Genomic DNA, 25,775 nt, shown 5'->3' with positions numbered 1-25,775 from the left:
CTCCCCTTCCCCTCCCCTAGGTTCTACCGTCAAAGTGAAAGTATCAAAAAAAATTCCAGGCTTGAACGTCATCTATGTTGAAAATTTGATCGAGATCGGTCAGCTGGTTCAAGTTGAGTTATTAGGTTTTATATATATATATATATATATATCCCTTCCTCCCCTCCCCTCTCTTCCCTCCTCCTACCCTAAGTTCTACCGTCAGAGGGATATGATAAAAACCACCCCAGGTCCGAACCTCGTCTATGTTGATAATTTTATTAAGATCGATTCGGTTGTTTAAGCGTGATGAAATCAAAAAGACAGTCACTTATATTTTTTTTTTTTTTTTTTTTTTTTTTTACATGTATGTCCCCCTTCCTCTCCCCTACATTGTGCCGTCAAAGTAAAATGATGAAAACATCCCAGGTGCGAACCGTATCCATGTTGAAAGTTTGATCGAGATCAGTCCGGTGGTTCAAGAGTTATTAAGTTTTATTCATTTTCATATATTTACCCTCCTCCCCTCTCCTAAGTTCCACCATCAAAATTAAATAATAAAAAACTTCCCAAGTTCGAACTTTATCTATGTTGAAAATTTGATTGAGATCGATCAGATGGTTCAAGAGTTATTAACTCACGAACATAGTCACTTTTATTTTTATATTTATTGATTTTTGTATATCTCCCCCTCCTCACCATCCCGTACTTTGTTCCGTCAAAGTGAAATTTTAAAATCCATCCCAGGCACGAATGTCATCTATGTTGAAAATTTGATCGAAATTGGTCGTTTGGTTCAAGAGTTATAAAGTTTTATTTATTTATTTATTTATTTATTTGTAATTCCCCCTCCTCCCCCTTCTTTAAGTTCTACTGTCAAAGTAAATAGTTAAAAACTTTCCCAGGTCAGAACTGCATCTACGTCAAAAATTTGATCGAGATCGGTCGGGTGATTCAAAAGATTAAGAGTCAGAAACATAGTCACTTTCAATTGGGATCTGAAGTTTTTTGTTCACAGACACCGCTATTAATATATAGATGTTACTAAAGTTGGAGAAACAAAAGCCATTAGATATTTCGTCGCAGTCAGAGTTATGACGTAATCTTTTTAAATAGTAAAATATAAAATAATTATATATGTTAAAATATGTTTTCATTTCTACTTGCTCAAAAATATTAAATTAATTTGTGTTTTAGCAGATAAATATAGCGAAAAATTACTAAATAAAATTCTAGAATGCTAAAAGTTTTTTTTTTTTTTTTTTTTTTCGAAATACCTAAGATCTTAATCCCTAAATTTGCTGTGTACGGTGAATATAATGATAAATTTCTCCTAAAATTGAATATTGGTTTCGATCATATTTCATAGTAATGTTATAAATATTGTAGAATGCCAAATTATAGTTGTTCAGTATTTTTATTTTTGGCGTATGCTCAACTCCCAGGATTTCCCCCTCCTTTGAGTCTGAAAGTTTTCAGTAAGCCAATGAAACAGTCTGAGTCTGCATTTAGTTGGCTTATTTTCCTCTTAAAATGAAGAGTACTGCAGATGTATATTATCTTTTTCCTAACAAAACCAATTATTTGAAACACAACTGAGTTTAGTGTTACTAAGTTTAATGTCCTTTAAGCTCTTGTGAAATGTACAAGTGATCTGTGATGGAATAATTAGTAAAACAAGAAAGTAGAAATCCGAGAAAATCTAAACCAAGATATCCATCAGAACCTCACACGACCTGGAATCGAACCTGGTGTTGATCGTATCACAGTTGAGCGCTACAACACTTATCAATTTTTAGTATTGACATCATGGGTTCTTGAATTTTAAAAAGAGACCACTATATTCTCTTGTGGTATTTCAATATATGATTTCCATGGCCAAATAGATAATAAAACTGAGGCATCGGAAGCAAGAAAAAGTAGGATAACTTAAAGTAGACAAGTGATAGTAACAAATTATAAGGAAGATAATGGGTAAAGTACCTGAGGAAAATGGTCGTTAGAAAAGGCGTAATAAAATGAAGAACAAGAGAAATGGTAAAAGGAAAATACATGTGGTAAACGCTTAAATAAGTATACACGTACCGAAAGATATGGAAGAAATGTAAGAAGAAGACGCTATTGTCCATAAGATTGTTATCAAAGCTAACTTATTGATCGATCTTCTATGATACTTATTGGTATATAAATCAATTTATGATTTCCTTTTTATTATTCTTACTTATTTGATTCCTATTTTCTTAAGCCGACAAAGTGTATAGCACCAAACTTAAATAATTTCTATTGTTTCAGTATATATGTGTTTACTTCTCATAATATATATCAGTATATAATTATGAGCTAAATTTTATTATGTAAGAAACCAAAAAATAATTTTCTCATCATCCTCAATTTTAATCTTGATTTCTATTATATTATATTATATGATAAGTGATACTAACGTTAATCTGTTTCAAGGTTCGCTAGAGTAGCTATATTTTCGCATGAACATAAATTTACATAATCCTGATATTGTGTGGAACTATCTCTGAAATTCGGATTAGCTTGTTCAGTACTACTATTAAGATTTGACACAGATGAACCGATTAGACTCTCACTCTGTTTCATTTGATCATCTTACCAACTACACAAAAGTTCTATTTTCCGTTCAAATACAAAACGTTATGAATAATGTTATTTTCATATGCCCTAAATTTGTCTTTCATGGTCTAGTATGATTACTCACAAGCAGTAAGGGTAAATATATTCAATATATAATTTGCTTTCTAATTACTTTTAAAATGTTTGCTTAAATTGTTGAACGATCATAATTTTTAAGTAGAAAGTCATTACATCGCAACTTTTTCTTTATCTGTAAATAATTTTCTTTATTCTGTTCGAATTTATAATCGATACAGTATAATTTGATACGTATCACTGATACGATGCTAGCAAGCTCTACTCTAACGTTAAAACGGTATAATAGGACATAGTGGCTCAGCAGTAGAGTACTGGTATCTCGTACAAAGATCCTTGATTGAATTCCAAACCATTAAGTTTGTAGTGGACATTATGTTCGTTGTAGTTTTTCTGGACTCCCATTTTCTCCGCTCTTTTCATTTCATGATTTTTTAAATTATAATTTATTTGCACTTATTCTGATCTCTTTACTTCTATTATAATTCACTTGCACTTATCATTAATTCCCTAACCTTCAACACCTAGGTACAGGAAATCAAACTAAGATCACATTGCATTTTTCAAAAGTATATCACATTCAGTGGATTTCAAAACGTCATAAAATACTCTCCTACATATCAGTGACCGCATGATCTTTAATATACGCTCCGCTTATAATATAATTTACGTTCTAAATTATTGCATCTCACTGCAAATGGAATACAATAATGCTTATGTTAATTGTTTTCGAAGCAAGGTAATAATAAAATAGAAACTACACATGTGTTTGCTATCTGTGAACTAATGTAAATCGTATGAATAATGTTCAAAAAACGTTTTTTCTTTGCTTTGTGTTCTCCTTTTTCCTAAGTAGTGAGTTTACGAGTATTAACATCCGATAATAAAACTACATCATAAGAACAAGTACTTACCAGTGACTGGATCTTCTTGTATTCCATCCCAAGGTCCAAAATATCTAGAGATGAAATCATAAAGTTCTTCGCTATCGCGACATGTAGCGATAACGCCACGTAGTGTGTCCAACTGATTCAACTTCAACATGTTGTCAAAGGCTGGTCTGAAGTTCATAAATTTTTGTCTGCGAAATGGAGAACCAACAATGAAGTAAACAGAAGTAGGTTGTTTGTCAAATCAATCAAAATTGCGAAATAATAATAATAATAATAATAATTTGTTCTTTTGAAAGTAAGACAGTATTCGTTATTCCCATGTACGTTTCAAATTATTGTAACTTACTGCGAATAGAATACAGCAATGCGGATGTTATTTGTTTTCAAAAACAAACTAATAGTAGGATAAAAACTACAGATGTGTTCGCTGCCTGTGAACTAATGTAATTTATGTGAATAATGTCCAAGAAACGTATTTTCTTTACTTTGCGTCATTTCAGTGAGAAAAGTAAAATCTGATGGAAGAATTAACTGTGTAAGTGTCTTGCAGTTTCTGAAATTTATTTTCTTCATCAGACACATTATGGAGGTATGTTCCAAGGACACAACTTAAACGTATTTTCAAAACTGAAAGTAGGTACAACGTACAAAATTGTAAAGAAACAGGATATGAAATAAATTGGGAGGAAATGAAAGTTTGGGAAAGGAAAAAAACACAAAATGGAAGGAGGCACAATGGATAATGAAATAAGAGAAAAAAACGTTGACGAATTGAACTAGACAACATTATTCCGATCTACGGATAGGGTCAATTGTATGTACTTTGAGGCCCGAGGTCAACAATGCTGCGTGAACCTACTGACTAAAATTTACAATATCAATATATGAATAAGGCAGAAAAGGGTGGATGAGATATACAGTATGTATTGATAAGTTTCAAATAATAATAATAATAATAATAAAATTGTTTTACAACGAAGAAGAAATATGGCTGAATCGTGTAATTCTGGAAACATTACGGGCACGACTCCTGAAGCAAGATTTTTCAATGTTACTTTATAATAAAAAGTCACATAGATTAAAGGAAAGTGTGAATTAACTAAACAAAACAAGCGTATCTTAAACATGTATGTATGTGTTTTCAAATCAAGTCAATAGTTTAAAGATAACTATCAGTGACGTAATCATCCTTTCAAAGTGATTTCTCATTCTTAGTCGAGGCTCAGGGCTGAAACCCCACAATCTTCTTCCTAAAACTAGGCCTGTCTATTAAATAGATTCTTAGAGATAATAGAAATATAAGAAAAGATGGAGAGAGTAAATAAGATACGATAGCACAAAAAGAAGAGTTAATTTACAAAATAGTGTATATTTCGGGTAGGTTATAGATATACCGGTAACTGATGCTAGATGGAAACAAAAGTTGAACTGTGGGAAAGTGAACGCTGCTTACAATTTCTACCTAATTCAAACTAGAATTTTCTGAACAACGAAAGAAGGAAGCTGATAGGTAACAGACATAATCTTTTTTCATTTTTGAAAATATGTTCCAATTTTGTCCTTATCATGTACTTCATTATGGCCTAATAAAAGCAACGATGAATTGCAGAAGCAGTAACAAGTTAGTATTAACTCATATTGTTTTCATGATTCCTGCTGCTAGAAAAATATGCGAGAACTTGTTCTTGGCAGGACACTTAAACATATTATTAAAAAGAATTACCTACTTTGATATGTAAGATTAATTCTACTATAATGCTTTTGTCTGAACTTCAAGTGGATTCAGGCTCATGCAATATTTGGTTTGACCAAAAATTGATTCGTTTTTGCTTTTAGCCGTGTAGTAACAATGACATTTACAACGTCATTGTTAAACACTCAAGTATGAAGGTGGTTCTATAAAGAAGGCAATGTGAAACTGAAAAACCTTAATTACTTAACATAAACATGTAAAATATCATCATCATCATCATAGGTATTCTGCCTTTATTGGCAGGTCACTTGCCGCAGCTGAGAAGCTTCCATGCTCCATGGTCCTCTGCTAACTTCTTCGTCTTCGCGTATGATCTTTCTGTTTTTATATCATCCATTAATTGTAATCTCCTTCGCCCCCTCCCTCTCTTTTCCGCCACCATACCCTCTAGGACGTCCCTCATGATACAATCTCTTCTTAGGCAATGCCCCAACCAGTTTCTCTTCCTCTTCCTAATAATATCTAAAAGTGTTCTTTTCTCACCCACCATTTCTAACACTCTCTCATTCGTTTTCCGCTCGACCCAACTAATTCTTTCCATTCTTCTCCACACCCACATTTCAAAGGCTTCCAGTCGATTTTCATCACCTTTACGTAATGTCCACGTTTCCGCTCCATACAGTACAACACTCCACACGAAGCATTTTATGAGTCTTTTTCTCAACTCTTTATTCAAGGTCCCACAAAACACACTTTTCTTCCTCCTAAAGGCTTCTTTCGCCATTCCTATTCTTGCTTTTATTTCACGTTCGCACTTCATGTTATTACTAAGAATACTACCCAGATATCGAAAACTATTCACTTGTTCTATTTTCTCCCCTCCTACTTTTATTTTTGACACAGACCTAAATGTAAAATACATATACAATTTAATCCAAGGTAAATACCTTGAACATGAATCCTCAAGTCTTACAAGAAGATAACCAATCTCTTTAGCATATAGCACTTCGTGGACTGGGAGATCCCCAACAGTAGCTCGAACTACTTCACTAACTTTGTACTCTTCAGCTCCAAGGCTTTGAGGCGTGTAACATGGCAGCGAAAGAACTACTCGTCCTGCTTCATCTCTGCCTGCTGTTAACGTTCCACTTAATGTGTTGAACTCCAACTGAGAGTTAGTATTTCCTAGGAGAAAAATATTAAAAATGAGCAACTTGTGTTACTTATACTTATCTATTTCTATTATTATACAAATTATACAGTAAAAGTATCAATATTCATACAGAACAGTTACATATCAAACCATAGGCTACATTACTACTTTTGTATTCAAATTTACAACCAAAATTCTTGGAACAATAAATAAAATAAAATATAAATCACACGAGAGTAGTGTTCCTTGAGACACTCGATGTAAACATAACCGTAATATTGGATTTAAATCTATTTAATTCTTTTCTTCGAAACAAAATTCTACAACTGTAACTAGTAAAATGTACTTATTACGTGAAATATGTTGTAACATTTTTCTACTTTCAGGAACTAGAAAGAAAAAGAAAATATTATGCTAATAAATAAATTCTTATAATAGTATTTTATATATCCTGGTCGGTTCCATTCGTTTCTTTCCATATATTTGATTTGCAGATTTCAATTCCATTATTTCCCTGCATTTCAAGTCCACAAGACATGTAGCAAGAGATTTCAGACTCTAAATTATTTTCACTCAGAAAGAACTGTTGAATCTGTTTAATAATTCCTATATTTGCATACGCATTACATTTAACTAAATGTTGGTTTCTTCAGAAATAGCAGATTTACGTTATAAAAAATTCTGGAAGTCTGTAGATATCTTACTGGCAACTAGACATGAAAATCTTGTTACAGAAAATGAAAAACTCAGACTATTTTCTGAACTAGTAATCTGACTTCTGGAGCCTATGTTTCCTATTGAGAAATATAGTCTGATATTATTCCAATAGATCTTCATAGTTTGGCAATTCTTTTAAACTGTAAGATAAACTGTAAGATAACAAAGTGAATATTTATACGGTATGCTCACCCAAGCCCTGAAACAAAACGAAAGCTGTTGCCAAAGTCCCATGTCCACAAAGACGCAATTGAGTGGCTGGTGTAAACCATTGTAAAGAGAATTTGTTTGAAAATTGAAAGTTGTCCAAAGATCTATTCTTAACAGCAAACGCTGTTGCACTAGCATTTAATTCAGCTGCCACTTTTTGCTTCAAATCATCTGATATGTCCTGCAATTTTAATCACAAAATGTTATTAAGTAATTATTTATACTGTGTATTGACCTACCTATGCACTGAAATAATACAGCCGCAGTAGCTAAAGTTGCATGTCCGCATAAAGGCACTTCATTAGTGGGCGTGAACCATCGTAGCCCGAATTTATGTGCTAACTGAAAATTATCCAGAGGTCTGTTCTTTGTGACAAAAGAAGTTTCAGATATATTCATTTCTGCTGCTATTTTCTGTTTCAATTCGTCAGATATGTCCTGAAAGATTATACATCCATTTTAATTTAATAGTACCTAGGTATAACACACTTCACTTAATGTACAGAATAATGTAAGTGTATTTGCATTAATTTGAAACTATGTCGTATTTTCTAGTGTTATACTTGCAATTGGTATTAATACTGAGTTCGTTGCTAAGTATCGATAAACAATTAACAAAATTATAAATCATAATTCTTTGGATTTCATGGTCTAAACGTCTGCTTTTAATTAATATAAGATTGTACATAAAGTAATATTAATTACAATTTGATCCAATAGTGTAGCCATCTATGGATTAAGAGTCGAGTCATCTTCCAAAGCAAAGTTATTATGTGATAATTTCATTTTCATCATCATATATCAAAGTTCTATCATTATTTACAAGAGCAGCAAATCTTCCATGTAAAATTTGAAGATTATCATACAGTTAAGTGAGATTTGAATTACAGATGATTTTAAACACATATATAAATGTTCAAAATAGCGGCATTATGTCAGTCATTGGGCTTTTTTCGTGACGAAGGCAAATAACCTTACCGCTCACGTTTCCGTTTAATTCTTCCAATTAATGAACCAATTTTCCATCACTATATCCTTTTTAACAAGTATGAGTTTTTTTTTTTTTTTTTTTTCGTGAAAATCACCATCATTGTTTAGAGAAACAGAAAAGTCGTTTTAAAGATTTGGGGAAGAAAAGTAAACAATGTACTGTGCTGCAATATATGTTAATTTTTAAATTGAATTTTTTTAGTTGTATGGTAATAATCCGTACAGTTTTAATCCGGATTATTCCTATTTGATAAAGTTAGCCATTCCAACTATTGTGTTTATTTTTATTGCGTACATTGAGTTATAATTACCTAACAATGGTACCCATATTTTATTTAAATTTCTTTGATCAAAATTTAATTTTTAATGTTTTGTTTTAATGAAAATTCATTCTAAAACTTCTGTTTCTGTATTATATTTTGGAGAATGTAGGATCCTAGCTTGTTCAATGGCATCCCTAACTTACCTAATGATCCTGTATTAAGTTTTCGTTTTGTCATGCCATTATATGACTTATTACTAGAGCAACCCACATTATGCTTTATTTTTTGTTTAATTATACTTTATTTTTTCCAAATTATGCTTTATTATGCTTTATGGTTAATTCCAATCATTGTTTTACATTAATCGTGTATAATATATAATATTTACTATACATTAAATATTCTAAATATCTTGATCTATTTATTAATAGTTTATGCAACCAGTTTCTTTCATATTTAATGAACTTTCTACTTAATGCACTGTAAAGATATATGCTTTACTCGAGTCAGTTTTTTATCACAGGTGCTTATATACAGAAAGGGAAAGTAAAAGATGCCACCAAAAAGTACAGAAAGTGCTCAAGTTCAAGAGGTACACATAGCAACATGGTGTGGAGTTCTTGTGTGCTATTCATTGTTGGCGGAAAGTTTTCTTCTTCTTTCCCTTTTTTTTCTTTCCTCCACATCCAAGGACTACATCGAAAAGTTTACAGAAATAAAAATAACCTTTTCATTGTTGTATTGTAATGTTCTCAATGATTTTGCTTTGTAAATATTGTTTTTAAAAAATATTAATACAGTATGTTAAACTTGCAGTTAAACAAGATTTTCCAAGAATTGTGCTATATATTTTAAATTATGTTTTATGCTTTATTTTCTAAAATTATGCTTTTAAAATTAATTTCTTCTGGACCCTTAGGGTTGCCCTACTTATTACATTTACAGGCTATTTCATATACTCTTTATATAGAGAAAAGCGATTTCTCTATATTCTTTACGGAGTTTAATCTGTTTTTGTATTTTATTTGTGGAATACAGGTTCTAATTTTTTATTAGCAATTTCTCAACACATAATAGTTGTCTTGTCCTTTTTTTAAGAAAAATAAATTTATTGTTTTGCTTTCCAATAGTGCATTTTGTTACCAATTAAATTTTCGGTGAACATTGCATTATTGTATGTGTTCTTGTAAGAGATTTTAATATAAAATAATCATAATGTAAATAGTATAGTTTAACATGATAGCATAAATATCTAATAAGTTTTTTTTCTATAGTTTTAATAATTTAGTTTATTGTTTTATATAACTTACAACAAACTGAAGAATTGTTTGTAATTTGGATTGAATACTTGTTATACCTATTTATCTGTATCTATCTATCTATCTATATCTATATCTATATATAGGTAACTAAATTTTTTTGAATCGAACATCTTAGAATGTAAACCACCACGACAAAAACTTGTACTATATGCCCTACAGATGTTCTACATTTAAGAGTTTGTATTCCAAAACTTAGTTTATTATAGAATATAATACCAGCTTGTTCGACTTTGTCAGCTATAGTGTTCTTTAAATTATAATTTGTAATAAAGTATCGAGTCTTCGTGTGAAGTACATGTGTTTACATTTACTTAATTTATTATATATATTTATACCACTATTAAGAAACCAATAATGCATTTTGTCCAACTCTGTCAAACTTCTTTGATACTTTTACTTCTTTGAATACCATTATATCATCAGCATACAAGAGCATTTCTATGTTATTTAAACAATGAACTGGACCATTGACGAAGATTGTAAATAGTAATGAACCCATTACTGATTCTTGTGGATTACTTTTTACTATGAAAGCTTTCTTTCATAGAATATGATTTACTTTTACATTAAACACATGCCAGTTGGATGAATTTAGAAGGCAAATCATCGTATAATGGTTTATTTAATAGCAATGAGTAATCTATTAATCAATATATGTAGAAGTATATTGCATCTACTTGACGATTATTCTGTAAAGCATAGATGATATATTGAGTAAATTCAACGTAAGTTGTCATGATTGATGTTTGTTTAACTAATCCATGTTGAGCATTTGCTATCTTCAGTTTCAGTTGAGATATTAAGTATTCATGAAGTTTTGCCTCAAAAATTTTAGTAACTAGTTTAAAATTGTATTTTTAATTCTTTTCGCTTCTCATTCGTTTCGTTCCCGTTAAGTATTGTTATTATAAAATGGTTCCTTCCATACTTGTAGAAAAATATTTAAAATGTCTGGGTTTTTTTCAGTCACATATGTGCTTACATAGGTGATATGAGCATGACTTTTAATTTATCACATAATTTTATATACCATTGGGACCAAATGCACTGCGATATTTAAGATTATATGTAACTTTTTTGACAACTGAAGTGGAAGAGTGGAGTATGTGGAGTACATCATAACTTTATAATATATGTCAAATAGACGGCCTATATCTACATTACTTGAAAAAGTATTTTAAAATGATCATAAATGTATCTGATATGTTTTACTTGTCAAAACATTATAAGTTGCCATTTAGGGTAGTTATTTATCAACATTATTAGAACTCATACTTAAATTCAGACCAGAAGTACTGTAAATCACTATATAAACCTTTTTTTTAAAAAAAAAAAAAATAATTGAATAATACAAGTTGTTTTGGAGTATAACATGTCATCATTCATTCTTTCTCTGTATTCAGAGAATATATCACACCACTTTTGTTCGTTTTTTTTCTCATATAGGCCGTACTACTTGCTTTCACTTTCTTTTATTTATTTATATCTCTTTGCTTATAAATGGACAATTATCAATATTTGGTTTATTTGCCGTTGTTGTCTTCACTCTTTATAATTTTGTTACATAGCATGTCACCTACAATTTAATTTACTTTGTTGCATAACGCCTTAACGTGTAATGTCAGTAGCTCTTTATAAAATTTTGTTGAAATTAGCTTTTTTTTTTTTTTTTTTTTTTTTTTTTTTTTTTTTTTTTTTTTTTTTAGTGTAGTGAATGCTACTTGTTATTAAATGTCTTTGTAGTACAATAGTTTCAAACTTGATTAAAGGGTAAATTACCAGACTTTTTTTCTGAATCGGACAAAAGGAAATCAAGTGTTTTTGTTTGATTTTTTGATATAAAAATGATTGAATTGCTTGGAACCTTATAACATAACGCAATTCCAAGTTTTCCGCTTTTCTTAGAATGTAAGTTACAAATTGTGTATTTCATTTATATAGCAGTTAAGTTTGTAGTCAATTCTAGTGGGCTAGTCACTTCTAAAAAATACGTCTTTTGGTCATAATAATTAAATTATCTATATACTTATAAAAACGCTTACTGATTCGCATTACTTTCTCTTTCTTTTACGTGTTTGTATGAGTAGAAGATAAGTTCCGAGAAAGATTTATCAGTGACAATGATAAAAACGATTCGTAATAGTCTTACATTCAATTAAAATCTTATTGTATCATAAAAGTCAACAATGTCATACAACGTTTATATTGGGTATTAAATATGCATAATTTCTCTCACTTTTCGATATGTGATCTCATGAGAGCCACGAGGAGACGCCATGGTATCCTTAAAATCATTTTAAAATATTTGAATAAAAATTAATAAAGATCTCGATAACACTATCAGATCTATCGAATTCCATCCGGCAGAGAGATTACCAGACCACCAGGAGGGAGGACGTGATGAATTAGTTTTGTGTTTTTAAAATATTCTACAAAAGGAACAGTTTGCAGTGTAATTTCTTTTCTTATTTATAGATGGGAAATCTATTTCTTTGAAGTTAAGGGGTCTCCTTTAGTGCCAGTGATCATCCATTCACGAACCCATGGACCCTGCTGTAAGGGGAGACAGATCCATGACATTTGGTGAATAAATATAATTTCGGTATGAAGGTAGAATGAACAGTAGGAATCTATTATTAAGATGAGGACTGCCCACACATGCTTACCCTTGAGAAAAGGGAGTCTTATTTATTCTCACAATCGCTCTTCTTAGCCAAGGATTTTGTACATTTAAAATGGATTCTTTCTGTTTTTAAATTCCTTCACTTTGTTCTAAGTTGCGACCATCTAGGTTCTAACAATATATGATGGTTTGCCTACTGTGGCAAATTTAATGCCCTAATTGCAACTAAAGAATACCATTAATTATATTACAGTATGGCATAATTCGTTATAAGGGCAATCCAAATGAAATCGACCAATGATAGTTGCTGACAAAATTTAGTTTTTTATTAATTTTTTACCTAAGTTTGTACCACATTCAGGAAGTTGAAAACAGGTATTCATTTATTTTTTAGCCGCGCAGGTTTTGTCGTAGCGGCCATTTTGTATAGGCACCTGAGCGTATTTTGAACTTTTTAGTGCATTCCGTTAAATGCTGTAACTTTTTGGTTTTTAAAGATAATGAGTTCAAACCAAAACCATATGAAAGATAAAAATGAACGATATTCTATGTTCTGTGCACATTGAGACATGTTTCAGAACGTCGAGAAAAGAAGTTTTGAACATTGAGGTTGGAAACCTAGAAACTGCAATTTTGAAATGTACATTTTGAAACGAAATAAATTAGACTGACTTTCGAATTTTTGTCTACTGAGAGATGCAATTTTACTCACTTGTTACTGCACAACTATCGTCGTATTGTGCAAATTTGGGACTTTCACTTCTATCCTCCCTGAGATATTTGATGGTGAAAATACTCGATTTTCGAAAATTCGCAATGTTTATAAATTTACAAAAAATCAAGTATATGGTTCTCAGATCAGAAACTTGTTTGGGACATTGTTTACTATCTAATCTCTATGTAGACAAAAAAATTGAAGGTGATTCTTATTTATTTCGTTTCAAAATGTACATTCCAAAATGGCCATTTCTAGGTTTCCAAACTAAATGTTCAGAGCTTCTTTTTTCGACGTTCTAAAGTACGCCTCAATGTGCAGAGAACACAAGATGTTGTTCATTTCATTATCTTTAATATGGTTTTGGTTTGAACTCATTATATTTAAAACCTAAGAAGTTACAGCGTTTAACGGAATGTTCTGAAAAGTGCAAAATACGCTCAGGTGCCTATACAAAATGGCCGCTACAACAAAACCTGTGCGGCTAAAAAATAAATGAATACCTGTTTTTTTATTGATACTTTTAATGTTAATGTTACTTTTATTGATACTTAGGAAAACAAGGAAATAAATGAATAATAAATGCCTTTTACTTACTTCTTCAAGCAAACAGACAGCAGCTTGGTTTCCAGCAAATGGAGCTTTGGAGAAAGCATCTACTGTGTAAATAGTTAAAGCCATGTTCCTGTAAATTAAATAAAAACATATTAAATAAAACGATTGCCTTTTAAATCAGAGAAAGCAAGAGTAATGTGACCCTATAGACCACATTCTTATTTTTCAATACAAATTACTACCTACTCAACTCTATTGAACATTTCTGTAATAAAACTATTTTTGTTTGTTTGTACCGTGTTTCAACACAGTAATTTCACTTACGTAACATTCATTTTTAATTTATTCTCTATTATATCGGAAAGTGCTGATATTGAAAACGGTACGGCAAAATGGACCCTTGGGTTACTTCTGTCTGTGACTGCAATTTCTTCTGTGATTTTAAGTACGCTTGTCAAAGAGTTGAGTCAAACTACAATGAGTAATAGGACGATTGTTCTTAGCTCTGAGATTATTCTTGTTACGGAAAGCAAATATTGTTCTGTGATGACTGTATACTGTGGCTTTGTGATGACCGATCTTGAAAGTTTACAGACTTGAAATATATATACTGTGAATTCGCTGTTTTGGTTGTCACTTGTTTTTGAAATGAAGTAGCGCCTTGACAACAAAATTGACTGCAAGCATATTATACGTTTCTTTTTGTATTCTATATAAATATTCTGTAGCTTGTTGGTTACTATTAAATACATTTAAAACGTCCTTCACATTTAAATCCATGGCCCAATAGTTGTGACTTCTTCACTGCAGTAATGTTTCACAACTATAATGAATGTCTTGTCCAAATAGCTGCGGGTTGTAGCTAGCAAGTGGCAAGTTCACCACTACATGTGTGTATCCAAGGTTTAAATTCTAAATTCTGACAGTCACAAATTCACTAAAATGCTGGTAAGGAAGCACTGCTGAGGGATCGGTCAGAAAGGACCCTGCTGCATTCTAGCGAACATATAATAATTCACTTTAGCTACCATCGATGATTGCACATTTTTGTTGGATACTTTGTATGATATTCACTGTAACGTCACATCAAATCAATTTAACATACATCAATACATTCTTCTTGATATACTGTATACATCTACACGAACCAAGTAAAGGATAAAAACTGTCAACCTCTGGAAAATTCCAAAATCTTCCAGAGACGTAAGGTTGCCAACTATTGAAAATACAAATACCGGACACCCTTCTGGAGTACGTACAAGACGTGATCAAAAAGTACTGTGTATGTAGTTGCACAGTATCTATCGTTGTTGTATCCACTTCAACTAGTAAGTCCGGTAGCTTAAACCTTTGGTGCACACAATGTTGAGTTTGAACGGGTTATGATATGTTAATTGGCTTCCAAAGACAAAAGAGTGAGGACGTATTAAGAGTGTCTGATCCGTTCCAACATTAAGTTTTGTTCTAAGCTGAAAAAAAAAAAATGCCAAAGAAGCTCACAAAATGTCAAAAATCAGTGCATGTCGAGGAAGCGGTGGCATTGAAGACTGTTTACAAGTGGTATGAGCGATTCAAAAGCGGCAAGGAGTCGGTTGGAAACAAGAAACGATGGAGACGTTCTTCGACATCAAAAGCAGATGAAAACGTGCAAAAAGTGGCACAAATGATTTGTTCATAAAGGCGAATGACTATTCGATAGCTTTCCGAAGAACTATACATCTCGTATGGGTTCATGAAAAGCATTTTAACGCCAGATTAAATAGGCAAATGTCTTTCTTCTGCACCACGAAAACGCCCCGTGTCGCACCTTGCTTTTGATGCATGAGTTTTTGGCCGAAAAAATATTTCGGTCCGTTCATATTCGCTGTGCTCTCCAGATATAACACTATGCGACTTCCGGCTCTTTCCAAAAATTAAAATCATGCTTAAAAGAAAACGTTTTGACACCATTCCTGACATTGAGAGAGTCACGACTGAGCAGCTGAACGTCCTTCCAGAAATACTTCCAATCATGGATTCAACGTTGGGATTAAGTGCATTGTTAGCCAAGGACAGTACTTTAAAGGAGATTAAAACAAATTCCATATAAGATTATTACTTTGTTTCTAATAAAATTATTCACCGTTTTTTTTTTTTTTTTTTTTCAACACGCCCCATATACTCGTAAGATTGTAACATAATCGCTCGTCAAAAATGTGAACAACCCGAAAGAGGTTGCTTCACACAAAATTGAGCGACTCGGAGTTCGAATTTCATGATTTTAGTTATTTTTGAAGTATGTGTTAAGTTTACTTATTCCAGTTTTGGGTGAGTCGGCATATGTAATTTCTGTACCCTCCACCATTAACAACACATCGTATTTAAAGCAGAAGAGCAAATATAATTGGCAATATATATGGAGTGTACAAGATATACTTGAAAAATAGGTCCTACCAACTTTGTCGTGGCTGGTAATGTCCCATAAAGCCAGGGTTGTCACCTTTCCTTAAGGAAAAATCGGGACGGGACAATCGGTGTTGGAGCCCCCATTCCCCCAGGAGACGACCATACTAAATGAATGCGGTACCTCATTTTTTTTTTTTTTAATTTTCCCACCTACTGCTCATCACTAGGTATAAGCAATATAGACCTATGAACAAATTCAAACCAAAACTGCATTTATTGAATATAAACAAAGTTTAGAAGGGAAAATTATATAGTTTTTTTTTTAAACCATAAATCAGTGCATAACATTGTTAAGAATTTACTGACAAGAAGTATTACTAAAATCAAGTCTTATTCTTTCGCTATCATCATACAACAAATTCAAATCAAAGCAATTGTGATTTATTTAACACAAACGAAGTTTAAAAAGAAATCTACAGTATATAGAATGTTTGGTTTTTATCACAAACAAATTAGTTCCTTTAAAGAATGACTGAAACAGGCTATTAACTAAACAAGTCTTTTCCTTGGCTATTCCCTTTGGGAATAGTTATAGACCCTAAATTAAAAACTAGCTGCTATTTTTTTTCATGAATCGAATTAAAACATAAATTTGTTAAATTGACTCGATACATAAAACTGTGCGTGTAAAAGAATAAGTAATTCCTTTGTAAAAATAGCCCAGTTAAATAATAACTTAGAAAATCGATAAATCGGGTCAACATGCGTCCCGACGAGTGTTCAGTCGGGACGTGGGACAAATCAGTCAGAAATCGGTACAGTCCCGACAGAATCGGGACGGTTGGCAATCCTGCATAAAGCCTACATACTTTTACTGAATCTGGATGCACTATTTAATTGGAAGATGTAGCCGGGGATGAAACAATGCTAGCTGCGCTCTTGAAAAAGTATTTTTGTTGACCGTTAGAAGTTTTGATAAGCTTAGTAAATTTTCCTGTCTTCAACTCTTCAGCAACTTCCACGCACGACAGGCCGGTATCAAAGTGAATTATAAGCTCTGCTTTAACCATGTTCATCGATACACGATTCCTTTCGAAACTCTTAAGATAGTCTGAATAGAACAGAGATAGGACTAGTAAGAGGAAAAGTTACCGGACATTTAACATCCGATTGTGAGGTACCGGATATCGGACAAGGAGTTTAAGAACGAACTGTCCGGTAAAATACTGGACAGTTATCAGCCCTAGAGACATGAATTGACATGACCTGACTTGCACTTAATAACCTCCTCACTGAAAATTTTTACTTGTGGTTGCACATCCGATTCGTAGATACCGTCAGATAGAGTTGCCAACTCACTGCAATAAAATCCACCAGAGAAAAAAGTCAAGGTCCACTTTACTCTACCGAGTCCACAGTGTCTGAACTTCCTGTATCAAGGTAATGTAACATTAGGTAATAAAAATAAATTATTTTATTAACCCATTTCAGAAAAAGAAGGATTTTTAATTCAACCGTTGATATATATCTAAACGAGTCGAATTGAAAATCTCCTCCTTTTTCTGAAATCGGTAAATAAAATAATTTATGTCTTCTTAAGTACAGTGTTCATGAACTATACGGAAAAACCTTAGAGAGAATTCCTCACATCAAAATAAGAAAAAAGTCCATATGGACCTATGGAGAAGAAGTGCATGGACTAAAGATGGTCCCAGAATTCCCAGATATACACTAATATACACAGATATACGAAATGAGTTGGCAAGAGGTCGGAAGTCTTCGAAACTGCTGGCTGTGCGATTCCTTATGTTCGGAATAATGAGTGCTATGGTCAGTGGCGTATTTAACAGTGGCGGCTAATATTAGTGTTGCAGCGTTGCGCAACGACCAAAGTATTAAAAAAAAATTATCAATAGCAGTGAAGAACAGAAAAAAATACTTTTTAATACTCGCATATATACACTTTAAATAACTTTTTTTTTTTTTTTTTTTTACTTCTGTAACTGTCCGTTCCATTAATCCGTTTTTAAAAGCGAAAAATAAGCCGTCACAGAGTATCTAATTTATATTGTGTTGCAGCGAGCATACAACGACCAGATTCCTTCAGCGCGGCAATTGGAGCAAATGTTAAGTCTCCTTTCCCCTATCTCAGAAGTTAAAGAGACTTGTCGTTGCAGTGCTTCTGCAACACAGTACGGTTTCCAGTGAACGAGAAGGTTTTTCGCGCTAAATAAGATTTCTGAATTTTCTTTCACTAACAAAAAACAAATGGAATTTGTTTTTATGCATTCATATTTTTAAATTACGGAACCATACTAAAGCAAATCAATATAATGACAATTTAAAAAAGTGATTGCAGAATTACAAAATAAGAAAGAAAATATTTAGTAGAGGAGAAAACAAATGAAAGTAGAGCCGCATTTACAAGTAAATTCTTAGCTTATATTGATAATGAGGGCTTCTTCTACAGTAATTTGTGAATCAAATATTAATAAGTCAGTATGTAGAATCGCTCCCCTCCCCCCCTCTGTGGATAGTATTTTAGTATAAACATATTTCTTTTATAAAATAAGTATATTTTATACTCTTGATAATTTCCACATAAAACTGTATGATGGGGAACTCCACATTGAATTTGTGACTAGTTAGCAATGCTCAGGGGCGTAGCCACAAGGGAGGGTCCACGGGGTCCGGACCTCCACAAAATTTCGAAACTTGACTAACATTTGTAGACTTTCTTAACGAATTATACTTGTTTAACAGAGAAACGATTGATGTAGGCTAAATATTTTATTTTACGCCTCATCATGTACTCTTTCTTTTCTTATAAAAATAATCGTTCTATCATTTTTTCTAAAAATATAGGTGACAGTAAGTAAGAATTACTTATCGTATTTTCGGGTGCAGTATAAGACAGGTTCCATATTATGTAGACGTATTGGACCTCCATCAAATACTTTGGATCCCTCCCAGTTAACATTTCTGGGTGTAGAACTGGCAGTGCTGTTTGTTTTTAAGTTCTTTGTTTTTTGGCTTCTGTTACATGCAGATCCTTCATCTGGCGGGTTTCGAGGTTTCCTTTCCAGAACATATCACTTTGGTAAGCGTTGTTTCGCCTCATGTGGAAGTATATTGTGTTCATCGTGCATTGCGTAACAACCACGACGGATGATTTGGAATGTAGTTTTTTTCTTTTACGCACATGTGTGTGTGTTGATGTATGAATATGTGACATTCGGAATTCATATACCAGTACCTCTTTTGTATCAGCTATGGTTTGGTTTTTAATTATTAGGTTTAATTTTATTGTGTGTGCTTTAATTCTGTAAATAACCTACAAATTCTGAATGACTTGTATACCATTAACTCTGTAGGTAACTTACAAAAAACATTGACCAGATTTCAACTGAGGAAAAATTTGCAATTAAGGCTTAGACAAAACAAGCAAAGGGCAATTCAGGAGAGTGTTCGAAAAAAAAAATCCAGTTTAAATTTACAGGATATCTTATGGCAGTAGTGTTATTTGCACCAGATACATTTTCTCAGTTTATTTTAAATTTTCCTGGATAAACTGTGAATAAAGTGTGTTCAGTGTACATTTTTTATAACACTAATCTCTGCTACGAACTCTCTTCAGTCAACGCTGAAGTAGGGCTGTTCCGATAATCGAGTAATCGATAACAATTCGATAAAATTTCAAAACCGTTTCATCGATAAAGAATTTTAATTTTATCGAACTTTCGAGACTCTCGAAATGATCGAGACTCTCGAAATGTTCGGGACTCCCGAAATGTTCGAGACTCCCGAAATGATCGAGACTCCCGAAATGATCGAGACTCCCGAAATGTTCGACACTCCTGAAATGTTCGGGACTCTCGAAGTGTTCGAGGCACTCGAAATGTAAAAAACATTAGACAACTTCGAGACACTCAAACTCTTCGAGAGTCTCGAATTGTTTGAAAGCAGCAAATACAGAAATATATCAATATGATCGCATTTGTCGAGTCGCTTGAATATTTTGAAAAGTTCGGGATTATCGGAGTGTTCGGAAGAAACAATGAATTCGAGGTTATCATAGTTGTATATAATATGTATTACATATATGCAGAGTGTTTATTTTAAAACTTCTCTCCTTAGCAATGAAGTGAAGGAAAAGTTTTTTCCCCACAGATCTGTATAAGGTTTAAGCAGTCTGTCAGAAGAGGGAAAGAGGTAGAGAAAATATGCATCACCTGAATGAAATTGGAATCCAAGACACCATTAGTCTACTAATAGTAACTTTGCCGATTGCGCAAATAACGGGGCAGGCAGAAAAATAATTTTAATATGATTTCGAGGGTTTAATTTAAAGTTCTGTATAGAGATAGCTACTGATACAGGTAGAGGTAAGGAAAGTCAATAAGGCTGAAGACTTATCAAACTTCCGTTTCGAAAATTTACTCTCCGGCGCTCGAATGCCTTCGAATATTTGAGATTGTCGTGAAACAAACCATGAGAATTTTGGGTGCGAAGCTCCCTATTACAGGCCATGCTATCTGTCTGTTTGCATATGGCATCCGACGATAACTTTCGAACGGATGTCCGATTTTGATGGAACTCATTTTAAAATGCTCTCATTTGCTTTCACCAGACCCCTATTGTTTTGGTTGCCATACTACAAGGGGATTTTTCCCGAATTGAAGTATTTGTTCTTACTTTGGGCGTAGGCGTGTGAAAGCTACGATAACTTTCGAATGAATTGTCCGATTTTAAAGAGGATTGGTCTAAATGCATATGTCAGGTATCTGTTGCTCTTGGTTACTTTACGATATTTGATTTTGTGCATAAGATGCCGTGCGGCTCTGGGCATTACCAACCTCAGATTCAATGCGTACCTGGGAGGGGGATGCGGTCGAAGCGTGGTGCCGACAACACCACACTCATCTACGACTGAGGGCACACTCCCTACATGCCCTCATGGCATGGTGCTATGCACAAGGGAGAACTTTGCATATGACAGAACGAAGACTAAAGGAAAATGAAATGAAGTGAAATCTTCCAGTTTAATGACCTACTATTATGTCTGTTAGGCTAAGGGAGAAGTATGATTAAGGCAAGTGAATGATGATGGAATAATTGGTGGAATGGGAATGTGGAAGGAAACGGGAGTACGCCGAGAAAACACACGGACACGATGTTGTCCACCACAAACTTACTTGGTCGGCGATCGAACCAGGGAGGGACAATAGGGATGAATGGGAAAGGGGAGAAAAACACACATCCTCTGACTTACATTTCGATGGCTCTAATTCAATTTCCATATCAAACTAAAATAACTTCCGATCACTTCTTAAGGAAAAAATAGAAAACATTATTTCCTCAAGAGTTCTTTCAGCTGCTTCGTATATTATTGCAAACAGACTTTGAAAGAAAGATGGTCGTGCAGTTACTTGCTTTGCAGTTGTTGAAAGAAATATTAGACCCTATCTCTCCTGTCGTGTCCTGCATACAATAGACTACTTATCACTGTTTCTTTCTTTTCCGAAACAAGAAACCAATGTCTTTGAAATCGATTGCGATCACATTGCACTTCGTTGTAATCATATTTTTCTATGGGAAACAAGGTTATACTGCTAATTCAAGCTGAAACGGTGCTGGAAAGTGTGTTTAAGTTACTATAGTGAAAATGTCAGCAAAAAGATCATGTGGGATATTTGGATCATTCTGAAACTTGGATATTTGGATAGGGCACATACTAGTTCCTAAATAAAATCTTGACCGGACTACGGTAGATCCTATAGTATTGGAGCTATGAACATATAAAGTTCATTTATTCATGTTTTCGGCAGCCTATAACTCCAAAAGGAAGCATTTGTGCACCCAGGTTGGTCTATACTTTTTGTTTTATCTTGGTCTCAGGATAGGGATGCCATATTTTGAAATTAGAAAAGCGGGGAATTCTAAACCGTAAGTACTGATGTGAATTTGTGTATTAGAAATACTGACGATCCTTCTGACCATTTTTTAGTGTTTTCTTTGTTAAGTGACACTTCCAATGTACTATTCTAACAAAACTAAAGTAAAGAAAATTTGGTTTTTGCCTTTAATGTTTTATTAAGTTCAACAAATGTGAGTCTCAAATTGTAAAGTAAGTATTAAATAAGTATTACAGTAAAATATCTCTAATAAGGATTTTTGTAAGACAAGTTTAAAAAAAAAAAAAAGCAAGCGATATATGGCAGATGTTGTTCATACGGTTTTCTCTCTAAGGAATACAAAATAATTTCTAAACTTTTATCGTAAGAAAGCTAAAACATATTTAGGAGTCTTGGTCCATCTCTTATAAAATTTCTTATCATTTTCAAAGATTTCTACTTGAAGTCATACTAACATACGAAAATACCATAGTTTCACAATATATGAAATACAGTATAAACATTTTTAAAAGAAACAATACTAATAATGAATCTAATCTAAACAATATGCTAAGAATCCGTAGGTTCAATTTGCAATCATTTCTGAATATATAAAGACTAGTTGAACATATAGATTACGTAACAACATAGACGTGTTCAGTTGAACTGGACAGAATGTTATCAAAGAAATACGCACCCATGAGATCATTAGTATTCATGGGTTGAACCAAAATGTGTATGGTTATGCCAATTTTTTTACATTTTTCATTCCCTTTAACTTCCTTTAAAAAATCTCGATGGCATAAAATCTTATCATAAAATTCTACGCATGATACGTCTTTCATATTGTACAAAACCAGTAGTAATAATTTGACAGTTTTTGCGTTCATCTTGTTTCTGTCATCTGTCTATTAGCGACTGAGATTGACACAGAAATGTAGCGGTTTACGTTGAATATAACAACACTTTATCAACAAAGTCGTCTTAGATTTTTCTCCAATCCAAAAAAGCGGGTGGTTTTTCGTGATTAAGAGATGATTAAGCGGGGGACGAATATAAGACCTGAAAATCTGGTGGTATCCGCTAAAATTAGGTAATGTGGCAACCCAAACGTTGGCGGTGTTGTTTTGAAACACTCTATATAAAATAATGCACCTAGTTATTCTAAATTGATGCAAAACTCTTACGTTTTTAAAACCTACATTATTCGTCCAGGAAGCAATCTGCCTCCACCAAACGACGCTTCTGGATCCGCTAGTATGTGGATTCATCATAATGTATATACAAACCAACTGTATAGAACATATGCTACACTGTATATTCACTGTCGAGGAAATAGATTTATTTCCGTTTTTCACCTTCATTAAACTTAGTGATGATTTCAAGGTTTTCCCCGCGTAGTCTTATCATACGTCCTAAATTCAAGCCCGATCCGGTAAATTGTCTGGGATTAACTAATGCCCGAAATTTTAGGGAAAATGGAAGACTGGGAAATTTCGCTGTCTTTGGTCAAGTGCTTGGCTTGCAATTCTGTCTTGTGCTGATATTTATGAAAAAATCAATAACGATAAGGTGTTCTTCGCAAGAATACTTTACTCAGGAAAATAATCAAGACAATAATATAAAAAATATATTTTAAGTATAGAAAATGAACATAAGCATTTTAGGAAGTTAAGATTAGACTTTTCTTAACTTCTCAATAAACACACACATCATTCTTAAAAATATCCAGAAATTATGGTAATCCTACCCCGGGAGATTTTGAATACACGGAGGGTGAAAGTAGCAAAAATACTGGTAAACCACGGTGAACATGATCAGAGATATGTTTGTGGGGAAATATTCCTCCTGAACAACCCCTGAAATCACCACTGATTTGACTAACATTTATTTTACTGAAAGGTTAAAGGGGGAGTTTGCGCCCAAAGCATCATTATATCTGATTGCGGCAATGTGTGAACTAGTGGCCATTAAGAGAAAGCAAACACGACAGAAGATAACACATTTGGCTTAAAAATAAAATTTTGCTATAACATTTTAGCAACACCGTGCGTGATTAATATGGTTGAGGCGTTAGGCGTATACTATATCGTATGAAGAGCAAATTACCGTATTTGTACGTTTAAGACCATATCTCTGGCAACACTAATACACTAGCTGTTAGCAAATAACAAACAAGAGATAAAATTGAGGGGAAAAAATGAACGCTTTCTGTGTGGGGGGAGGGGACGAAAAAGCAATCCCTTTCTGCACGCTTTTCTTTCTCCTCACAAATACAACTTTGCAATAACTTATCAGATAAAAAATGTTGTTTGATTAGTTTGCCTGCAAGAAGAATCATTGGAGAGGTGAAGGAACCGAACTGTCCATCACTACTTTTGATAATACCCGAAATTTCAATAATACTCGAAATTTCGATAATACCCGAAACTTCGATAATACTCGAAATTTCGATAATACCCGAAACTTCGATAATACTCGAAATTCCGATATTACCCGAAACTTCGATAATACTCGAAATTTCGATAATACCCGAAACTTCGATAATACTCGAAATGTTGATAATACCCGAAACTTCGATAATACTCGAAATTTCGATAATACCCGAAACTTCGATAATACTCGAAATTTCGATAATACCCGAAACTTCGATAATTTCAAATACTCGAAAGGTTTCGAGTAACCGATGACAACTCGATAAATTTTCAGTCCCGAAGTTCGATAGATCCTCAGCCTTATCGAACACCCCTACGCTGAAGAGGAATTCGGATCACTGTCAGGGACTGAGTTTGCTAGAATGAATCGTTCGCAATAATCTAGAAAAATGTTTAGTGAATCTACAAAGCTTTTAAAATTAATATTAACTGTACCTATGGCGTCAGCAAAAGACGAGTAGTTTTTTTTTTCCCACATGAGAAAGAATTGACACTTTCAAGGAATTGAATGTCCCAAGAAAGGTTATCACCATTGGTTATGCTTTCCATCGAAAAAGACCTGACAATAAGAATAACAGAGTTCAACCAGCATGTATTAGACAGATTTGCTCCCATCAAAGAGAGGATAATGAACTTACTAATTAAATAAGGTGATTAATCAGATAAAATGTTCTGTATTTTTTTATTTTTTAAAAACAGAATTTAATTTAATTTAACATGTCACATAGCATTTGCATCTAAAGTTATGCTGATTAGTCAATGATTCAACTTTATATCTTCTGTCTCTTATCGTTCGTACTGCAACACCCAAAACCACAATCCACCGGTCGCTACTGGTATTTAAGATTTTCTTTCGAGGGCTCTGTACACACTCTTCTGAGTGGCTTGGTTCTGGAAACCCCAGTGCCAGGGACGTATGCAGGGGGTGGGTCCTGGGGGTCCGGACCCCCCGAAATTTCGACTTTTGTGTAAATTTAGCCTAATTTTAGGGGCAATTTTAGGAATTTTAATATAAAATACCCTTATATTAAGTCTGTATCCTCCGAAATAAATTCGTGCGTACGCTATTGCTCAGTGGTGACTGTTCTCATCCTTTATAACCCAAACACACAAGGGCGTCATTGGGAAAGCAAGGGGGACAATTGGTCACCTGAGTTTGAGAATTAAATATATTTTAATCGATTGTCTACTAATATACTAGGAAAAAACGTGGAACTCATATGTAGTGAAGAATCTTATCCCGAGGCAAATCTGAAATCAACTCTAAACCAA

At 33.2% G+C, this 25,775-nt stretch overlaps 1 protein-coding gene across 1 annotated transcript in view; it reads right to left on the bottom strand.

The window, feature by feature from the left end:
• The window catches only part of LOC145686429 (phenazine biosynthesis-like domain-containing protein), a 50,789-nt gene that overhangs the window by 7,422 nt on the left and 17,592 nt on the right, over positions 1–25,775 (bottom strand). The window contains exons 2-5 of the mRNA XM_081759726.1: positions 13,832–13,919; positions 7,561–7,759; positions 6,189–6,426; positions 3,570–3,736 (exon numbers count right to left, since the gene is read on the bottom strand). Of these exons, the coding sequence (XP_081615852.1) occupies positions 3,570–3,736; positions 6,189–6,426; positions 7,561–7,759; positions 13,832–13,915 (688 nt within the window). The 5' untranslated portion in view covers positions 13,916–13,919. The remainder of the gene's footprint in view (positions 1–3,569; positions 3,737–6,188; positions 6,427–7,560; positions 7,760–13,831; positions 13,920–25,775) is intronic.

Source organism: Thermobia domestica, chromosome 5, assembly GCF_964235325.1.
Source record: "Thermobia domestica chromosome 5, izTheDome1.hap1.1, whole genome shotgun sequence".
NCBI classification, from domain to species: Eukaryota; Metazoa; Arthropoda; class Insecta; order Zygentoma; family Lepismatidae; genus Thermobia; species Thermobia domestica.
This window is presented reverse-complemented; position numbering and strand designations above follow the sequence as displayed.